The sequence below is a fragment of the Brassica oleracea genome, chromosome C9 (genome assembly GCF_000695525.1).
Source record: "Brassica oleracea var. oleracea cultivar TO1000 chromosome C9, BOL, whole genome shotgun sequence".
Lineage (NCBI taxonomy): Eukaryota > Viridiplantae > Streptophyta > Magnoliopsida > Brassicales > Brassicaceae > Brassica > Brassica oleracea.
In genome coordinates, this window is record NC_027756.1 from 35,707,250 (window position 1) to 35,717,059 (window position 9,810).

The following is a 9,810-nucleotide window of genomic DNA, read 5'->3' on the forward strand; positions in this document are numbered from 1 at the left end:
AGTTCGTCGGAATAAACCGAGGAACCACGTTCGTCGGAATTGTAGTTTTCCGATGAACTCTGGTCTCGTGTAGCCGCATCGTAATATCGTCGGAAGTTCGTCAGAATGACGTTTCTTGGTATTCGTCAGAAAGTCGTCGGAATTTCTGACGAAATTCCGACGAATTTTTTTTTTCCGACGAAACGATACCGACGGACGGGTTCGTCGGAAATTCGTCGGAATAGACCGATTCCGACGAATTACCGACGATTTCGGCCATCAGAATCCCCCTGTTTTCTTGTAGTGAACCTTGAACTTAGAACTGTGGACAATTACGACGATAGGTTCTGCACCAGAATTAATTCCCTTGAGTTAGGATTGCTAGAACAAGTGAAAGCTGATCTAGACAATACTAGTGACCTTTCGATCAACTCATTAAGGCATGCCTAAGGAAACATCTATCGACGCTAATCTCATAGCATCGATCGACGTTCAATCCGTATCAACAAGTGGAAGCTGAGATATTGGACTTAGTCAAAACATAAGACTCACATGCGAAAGCTGGAAATCTTTACACTATACATCGAGTTCTAGGATTGACAGCCTAAGTATTATATACCTCTATAATCCTGATTACTTTAATAGAAACCCTATATCTAGCGCTTTCTAACAATTGTTTGCAAACGTCAAACCAATCAACTGAACAACTGTCTTGTAAAACTGGACCTCTTATTTGAGAGTAAAAATCACTCTTTAGGGTTTGAGTGATATCAAATTTGGTGTCGTTGTCGGGGAGTTTTGATCGCCATTAGATTTTATCTAGTTAGATTTAGTATACGTTTTTCTACTATTAAAGGATTCTGATAATTTTTTTTCTTAAACTATTTCAGGTGCATGCCCAGCAGTACTAGAAGCAACAAGAAAAAATCACTTTATTCTCAGACCCTACACTTATGGAACGCACGATCCGCAAAGAGAGACGAGCCGCATCGATCGACAACAACCCAACTCCGTCGATTGACACTTCTCAGCAAACGTCGACTGATACTACTAATCCGTTGACCGGCAGTTGTGAGCTACCATCGATCGAAACTTATATCCGAACATCAATCGACACCTCTCCGCGAGACATGGTTGCTACCCTAATCTTAGTGCGAGATGAGAATGGAGACCTACATGACCCGGAGGGTCATATGCTTAATGCAGCAGGCCAGAGGTTAGATGATCAGAGGGCTGTAATTCCTGATCATGATGATGATGCCACAGCAGCTGCTCAAGTTGTAGACGAAGCAGCTCGACCCATAACGTTGGCTGACTACAACCATCCAGATCAATACTACGCTAACATATCTGCTCTTCGTCCTCCAGCAATTCAGAGGAACGATTTCGAGCTGAAGCCCCATTACTTTACACTCGTGGCACAGACGCCATATTGTGGTCTATCACACGAGCATCCTATGGACCATCTGGAGCGGTTCGAGGATCTGGTTTTTGCCATTAAAGCCAATGGAGTCCCTGAGGACTATCTCTTTTGCAAGCTCTTTAAGCACTCACTATCTGGAGAAGCTTCGCGATGGCTTAAGCATTTACCACCAAGATCTCTTACATCCTGGGCAGACATCAAGAACGCGTTTCTGCATAATTTCTTTGATGAGTCATGCGTTGAGGACTTAAGGAGCAAGATTGATACATTCACACATTAGCCTACAGAATCATTCAGAATCTCCTGGATCAGATTCAAGTCCTATCAGAGAGACTGTCCACACCATGGATTCAACAAAATGCAGCTGCTTAGCACTTTCTTCAGAGGCATCGCGCTGGCATATCAGATGGCTCTAGACACTGCTAGTGAAGGAAACTTCAACACTAGGAATCCAGAAGAGGCTGTGAGACTTATTGAGAACTTGACATCTAGCAATAGCACCAAAAACACTTATTTTGAGAGGAGAAAATCGGCCACCCTAGGAAAGGAGGAGATGGACGATGTTAAGGCTATGTTGGATAGTCTTCACAGGCTTCTCGGAGGATGTAGGATAAATATATTGATTTTTACGAATAATACATATTTTTATATAAATTTTTTTTGAAGGTTATAAATATATTTGGAGTCGACAAAAATCAAAATATGGTATGCTAGGAGCATCCACATTGGGGAGTTCTTGAGCATGTTCTCAAGATTAAAATAAATGAAAAATAGGAAAGAGAAGAGAGAGGTTCTCTTGTTTGAGAGCTTTTGAGAGAGTGTTCTCACACATGGAAAAATTACTAATGGTTCTATTGATTAAATATAAATACAAAATAAATACAAAATTAAAATATTAATAGTTTATATTTGTTAAAAGACTTGCATGTGTTCTATTGTTGATGATGGTCAGAGATGTTTAGATTTGATATGAAAAATAATAATATGATAAATGTAGAATTGAATTAATGATCAAAACTCTTGAATTACTTAGTAAATTGTAAAAAAAAAAAGTCTAATAGATCATGAGAAATTGCACCCAAATAGCTAAGAAAAAAAAAACAAAATTCACTATCTAACTAAAATCTCACTCTCTCTTCTCTTTTCTCTCCTTATCTCTCTCTTCTCTCTCTCTAAAAATCTAATTTCTTTTTTTTTTGGTTATTCCCTAAATAAGCCCGATAGATCATATGTTCAATTTTATTGGAAAGAAATGATAGTTAATTAAACATTTTTTGTTTTGGATGTACAAAGAGTGAATTAGTGTAATAACTAACTATATTGAGAACAAAAATTCACAACATATTTATGCAATAATTTGTTTGTGGGATGTGACATTTTGACTCAAAACACGACCATTAACGTTTCTCGTGTGTGAACTCACATGTGCGACGCGCCATAAATATTTTATCTATTTACATTTTTAATTAACACTAGATTAAAATACGCGCTTTGCTCGAGATTAACATTATATATATAAATTATTTTATGTATTATATGTTTTTACATATTATGAAATAATAAATATATATTGAATAAATAAAAATCAATAACTAGATATATAATTAAATTGATGTGAATATATAAATCAATTTTATTAATCAAACAATATTTTTTTCTTTGATATAGGATATAATTAAATTTAAATAATATTAACATATATAATATATTTTTTTAATTTTAATGTATTAAACGATGCTTTCTACTCATATGTTTTTTGATCATTTGTATAATTTATAGTAAAAAATTTAAATTACTGATAACAAAATTTTCATTCTTGATTAATAGTTTTAGTAATTTATATTTTTTTAAAAATTTAGTTGTTAATGTTTGTTCAAAACTTTTATCAAAAAAAAAAATTGTTCAAAGTAAATTTCGAAATTAAAATATGTATATATTTTATATGGTATATAATTTAATTTAAAACGATATATATATATATATATATATATATATATATATCTTTTAATCTTAATAATTAATTAAATTAATTTTTTTACTTATATGATTTTGTAATCATTTGTATTTTGTCATAACAAAAATTTTAAACCATAGATCACAAAATTTGAATGTGAAACTTTTAACAGTTTTAGTATTTTATAGTCGTTTTAAAAAATTCAAAATACATATACAGAAAAATCTAAATTTTATTATATGGTTAATGTAGTTGTTTAATTTATTTTAATAATTTAAAATTAAACAATATGATAGAAGATATATTAATTTTTATCAAATATTTATTATTCAAAATCATTAATTATCATATATACTTTTACCACATTAGGCAATTCCGTAACTTTTATTTAAGAAAATAATAAAAAACATTAATACTGAACTTATGGTGAGTTTAATAAAAAAACTTATTATATAATTAAATGGACCAACTTTGTTCTCTAATTATTCTAAAAATTATTTTAGTGATGACACGTATAAATATAAATCGTAATGTTTCTCAATTAATCTAAAGAAGATATAGGTTCAACGTTTCATAAAGAGCAATTGCGTTGAATATACATGGATGTAGACGTAATTAGTTTTCTAACGCTGGCCACTATTTATGCACTGCTCACTTTCAATTATTCCATTTTGACCCTATCTAGCTTTTACTATTTCTAATCGAAGTAGGATATATATATGTACATGCGTATCTTTAGATATTATTCTTGTCAGAGCAATTAATATATTGTTGGACTATAGTGCACACTAATATACTGAATAAAAACCTTTTTTAGTTAGTGTCATCAATATTTATTCTTTGCACAAATCATCTTTTTTCCTAAATATCCAGAGATGCTTTGGTTTCATCGACAATAAGTAATTGTGGATTATTTTCGAAAAGGTACAACATTTCTCTAGTCTTATTTTATCAAATCCAATCTTATTTCAAAACTCGCAGCCCTCGTGTGTTTGTCCAAAGTGATCACGATTCAAGCAAAACTAATTGAATGTTAAAGATAAACAACAAATATTTTTTTATTTACATATGTTATATTTTAGGATTGTACACTCGTCCGAGTCATCTGAAACTTCTGAGATTAATATGGAAATCGTCAGAGTCAAGAAGTTACTACGTACCAGCTCTTATGCATGTCTAGTTTCTCCTTTTGTGGAAAGTTATGGATTCCACGAGGAAGACTATTAATGTTGGCAATGAACAAAAAAACTGATAATATAGGAAAGTCTGTTGATGTTGGCATTTGAATACTGCCGTTGATGATGATGAAGGTGAGGTGGTTCTGGTATGTTAAGTTAAGTTAATATATTAGTTAACCGATTATGTTGATGTTAATCCAGATATGTAAAAGGATAATGCCATAAAAGGATAATCCAGATGTTAATCTTAACCCCTAAACCCTTGGATAAAAATAAATTAAAAATAATAGTAGTTGCTAAAAAAAGAGATTTAAAAAAAAATATATATTGTTAGCAAAACAATAAACCTTAAATACTAAACATTAAATCTTAAACCATGAACTCTAAACTTTTGGATAAATCCTAAACCCTTTATCCGAGGATTTAGGGGTTAAGATTAAGGTTTTAGTATTTTTAGGATTTAGTGTTTATTTTTTATTTATTTAGGGTTTAGAATTTATCCAAGGGTTTAGGGTTTATCCAAGAGTTTAGGGTTTAGAATTTAGGGTTTATGGTTTAGTTTTTGCGTTAAAAATATTTAAAAATATTTTCTTATTTTTTTGCAACTACTACTATTTTTTTATTTATTTTTACCTTTTTATTTTAAAAACATGCTATATTTTGACAATATTTTGTTTTTTTTTTGAAAAATATATTTTCTTTCTTTTTTATACCCAAGAATAACTCATTTTATATGGTGTAAACTTATAAGTAATAAACATTTTATGTTGCGTAAATAGATTAGTTAACCGGTTACTTCAATATTTATCCAGATATACATAAAGCATGCAATGAAAAAGGTACTTTCGGATAAGGTGGTTAGTATTAATATTGTTAATTTACCATTTAAAAAGTAACTATCCAAGGGATGATTGGTTAGGGCTGTAGATGCCCTGGACAGCCAAAATTTAGTCTACATCTATATATGTCAACCAATCAAGCTTTGCTTTTTTTTAAAAACTCACAGCAAAAAAATCTCTGCAAAATCAAAATATGCATGTAGAGAGCTTTATTTTCAGAGCAAAAAATTAATGCTTTAGGAATCTACAGCAAAAAAAGCTACAGCAAATAAATCTACAGATTAAATTCTACAGCAAAAAATATAAAGCTACAACACTTACCAATAATCCCCCAAACCTTTATCAAAATATATCATTTTCATTATTTTCATTTCCCTAACAAACCAATATCTTCTTTGTAGTAAGTTGGTATACCAAAGTACCATACTCTAAATTGATATGTTCTCTTTGTCTTGATTAACGCTTAACTTAGTGTATATTTTATATGTTTTAATTATTCGTGGGTGGGCTTTCTTAAATTCACTAATTAACATTAGTAATAACATATAGCTTGTATATTGGCTGCTATCGATAAAATTGGTAATAAAAGCTAACTCTTACACCAGCCGCTATCAATAATATTATCCACGCTCGTGTATGCTTATCAAGATTTCACAAGTATCCTTTCAACTTTTGAAACAACTAACGGTATTATAGGGTACTCCGTTGCTTCTCGTAGAACTATATTCCAAGACTCTGCAACGTTGCTTGTCATTATATCATAGCGGCAACCAGTGAATTGAGAGCGGGCCCAATGTTCGAACCCGATTTCGGCAAGGTACTCTGCAAAGTTTGCATCTTGACTTTTAATTTCGTTGAATACCGTATAGAAATCTGAGAGTATGCAAGTCCTTGCTGCTTTTGCCATTAGAAAACCAAGATGTTTTTTTTTAAGTATGTCTTGATGTTTCTTTTTAAATGCAATACACAAGCACAATGTCGATCACATGGATACACCTGAAACAAGTGTAACCCAAATTTATAAGCATAAGTTGTTAACTGAAAATTATGTTAAAGCTGGCTAACAATTAATTGTACAGAAAATTGAAAATGTAACTAGATACGATAGATACCTTTGCCAAATCGTGATAAATAGATGAATGTCTGTCTCAGACAAATACAACATCATCATGGTTTTGTACGAATTAAGAGAAACTCCGGAAAAACCATTCCCACGAACTATCATTCTCTCCATCAATTATTTCAAATGCGAGCGGGAAAATTTGATAATTTCCATCCTGAGCTGATGGTGTTAGAAGATATGACGCTGATGGTGTTAGAAGACATCCATCATACTTCCCTCTAAGATGGGTTCCATCAACAACAATAACCTTACGCATGTAATCATATCCTTTTATTGAAGAATTCGTTGCTACGAGCATGTACATGAAACGATGCCCAAAGTTTTCATTGTGTTCGGGTTTGAAGGTCTGCAATAGTTCCTGTATTTGCATCAACTAACCTCCTTAGGTATTTAGGGATGAGCATGTAAGATGAACCATAAGAGCCTTTTGTGTACTCCAAAGCCACTTCTATTGAACATCAAGCCTTCCAATATGATATGCACACTTCATCGTCACCTTGCATCATATGCATTATCTCAATTAGTCTAGGCCCTTTATCAGATCCAGCAAACTTTCTTCTCATCATCTCTCCAATAACGGTGGTTGTAGCTTTCTTATCATATCTTGAACGTTCGTCAACAGTACAGCCATGATCAATTTTGGCTCTACGCACTTCATACATTTGTGAGGACTTTAAGCGGACAATATATACCCGCCATGTGCAACCGATACCGGTACATTTAAGCACCATACATTCTGATGCCGACCGCACAATACGGAAGTTGAACTTACGGTTGAGTGCGAACATTGACATGTAAAGCTTAAAAACTTCTTTATTTTTGAACACATGCCCACGTAGATGTTTGTTGTGGTTGCCACAACATCACCTATATTTTCAAAGGTTATAAATCAGCAATGAACTAATAAAACACAAAAGATGCATGGAAGCTAATGTTAACGTTACGCATCTTTTTAAAACATGACCAGTAATTATAAACATCAGATTTATGTGCATACATTACCTATATTAGTTCACATTACGAAAATCTACCACCAGTTATATCTGAAATAGATAAAACAAGTTTTTTCCTCAAATTTAATACATACGAAGCTGTAGCCGGATATATTTTTCTAACCAGTAATTTGAGTCATTAACCATCACTTTTATTGTTATCATGCTAATGTTTTATCAAGCAAATGATCAACTTACTCTCACAAGGGGTATGTGGTCTCACATCTTGCCCTCCACCACCCTCGTATGCTGTTCGACCAACGGTGAAATCAGTTCTATATTGATAGCAGTAATGTGCTACACGGGTGCACCAAAAGGGATTAAAAGTGTGAACTCAGGATACGATGATTGTGCTTCCATTATAGTATCAACGTCTTCAGTTGAACATATATTAATCGACGGTGTTGTCCTTCCATATCGCACAAGCATCGACTCTGGATATTGATAGGTGGGAACTGCCGGAGTTCCATCATCCAACATATATCTGCTTCTAACAATTGCTTCCAATGACTCGAAACATTCGCCATCTCGTACAATAGCCCCAAATCCAAAATTTTTTTGGTCAGATATAAATGCCCATTCCCCAATTTCAGATTTCACCCAGTCTCCTTCCATGATTCGAACGAGTCGACTCATCTGTAAAACAAGAATTTTTTTTTCATTATTAAATCTTTTTACACTGGATGTTCGCAAAAAATAATATATATATATATATATATATATATATATATATGTCTATCACTAGCTTAACCCGCTTTCGGATGATCATAAAGGGGTTAACTCCAGATGCCCCTTTCACTCACTAAAAATGCTCAAATCTCCCATCAATAAAATATATTTTTTTATTTATTTATTTTAAAGTATGAAAATAGGCTAAATTCATCAATAACCCTAACAAAATTACATAACTACACGATCCGACCACTCAAACCCGGCCCACCCAAACACTTACGGGTATAACCCTTTTCCTAAACCTAAACTCCGCGTTTAGACAAAAAAGAGAAAAAAAAATTGTCGTTCTCTCCTCTCTTTCTCCTAGTGCATGTTCTTTCGGACGTTCTTGATTTCCAAAAACTCCCGGCTTCATCGTTTCTTCTTCTTATTCTTCTCTTCTTCTGTTCTAATCAAGACTTCATCTTCTGAATCGACATCCTTCATTCTGGTAAGTTATTTTTTGACCTTGATTTCTTTGTATTTTGTATCTAGGTCAGATAAAATTTAGGGAAAACTTGTAAATTGTAGTCGAAAAGTTTGGAAGGATCTTAGTAAGCGAGATTGTGGTTTGAAATTGGGGAAAACATCTTGAAACTGTAGAATTGGTATAAATTGAAACAAAAAACCAAGAGCTCGCGATTTTTATGGGTTCTTTCTTACTGGATCCAATTGGTTTTCTTGATTTATTGTTTGTGATATGAAACCGAAATCTCTTTGACTGTTAGGATAAATGTAAACTGAAATGTAGTAGGTGATTTATTGAGTGAATGAAAGGTTTGAGATTAGGAAGTAATAATTCTAGATTATGCCTAAATGTGTGTTGTTGTGTTGTTTTTGGATGTTCAGAGGAAGTGGATAATGGCAGGTAACCGTGGAGGAAAAAAAAAGACTACAAAGAAAAGTGGAAAATCCACAACATCTCATGTTGCTGAAGAGCATGTGGAAGAGCTATCAGACGGAAACAATAGTGATGATATGTGTGACCCCCCTTCTGAGGTATAATATCTTTTTGGTTTTAGTTGAATAAAGTGTCACTGGTTGTGTGTGTATTGGTTTTATTTTAATTAACTGCTACTGTTGTGTATTAGTTTTGAATTGAAGCTTTATTGATGTTGGTAGGAGTAACTGAGTTGTTGTGATTAACATCTTGTACAGGGAATGAAGGGCCTAAAAAGAAAGCGTCCATCTACTGGAGGTGGAGTCTCCAGTAGAACTAGAGCTAGAAAAGCGGTATCAAATGGGAATGAGCCGGTTAGAGAAGAGAGTAATCCAGTGAGAGGAACGACTGTGGTTTCGCTCTCACTTGATACCGAAAGTGAAGGCATGTCTCCAATTTCCTCCAAAGTAATTTTTGCATTCATTTTAATCATTTATTTTATTAGTTTACTAGTAAAAAATGACTAATACATATATATTTGATTGCAGGAAAGACAACCACCACAGCCCCTTGAAATGTACTTCAAGAACACACAGTACCTGAAGACTTGCAAGATTCAGACCAAGTGCCGCGTGAAGAACACAGTTGATGTGATTAAGGAACTTAAGGAGGAGGTCGGCTGGTTCACGAGCCATCCTCAGTTTTGTCATTTCTTCCACATGCCTGATGAA

The 9,810-nt window shown here is 33.2% G+C and overlaps 1 protein-coding gene across 1 annotated transcript in view; it reads left to right on the top strand.

The window, feature by feature from the left end:
• Positions 1–1,760: 1,760 nt before the first annotated feature.
• LOC106314887 (high mobility group nucleosome-binding domain-containing protein 5-like) overlaps positions 1,761–9,810 on the top strand; it is a 10,062-nt gene continuing 2,012 nt past the window's right edge. Inside the window, exons 1-4 of the mRNA XM_013752693.1 lie at positions 1,761–1,964; positions 9,049–9,198; positions 9,358–9,546; positions 9,628–9,753. Of these exons, the coding sequence (XP_013608147.1) occupies positions 1,761–1,964; positions 9,049–9,198; positions 9,358–9,546; positions 9,628–9,753 (669 nt within the window). The remainder of the gene's footprint in view (positions 1,965–9,048; positions 9,199–9,357; positions 9,547–9,627; positions 9,754–9,810) is intronic.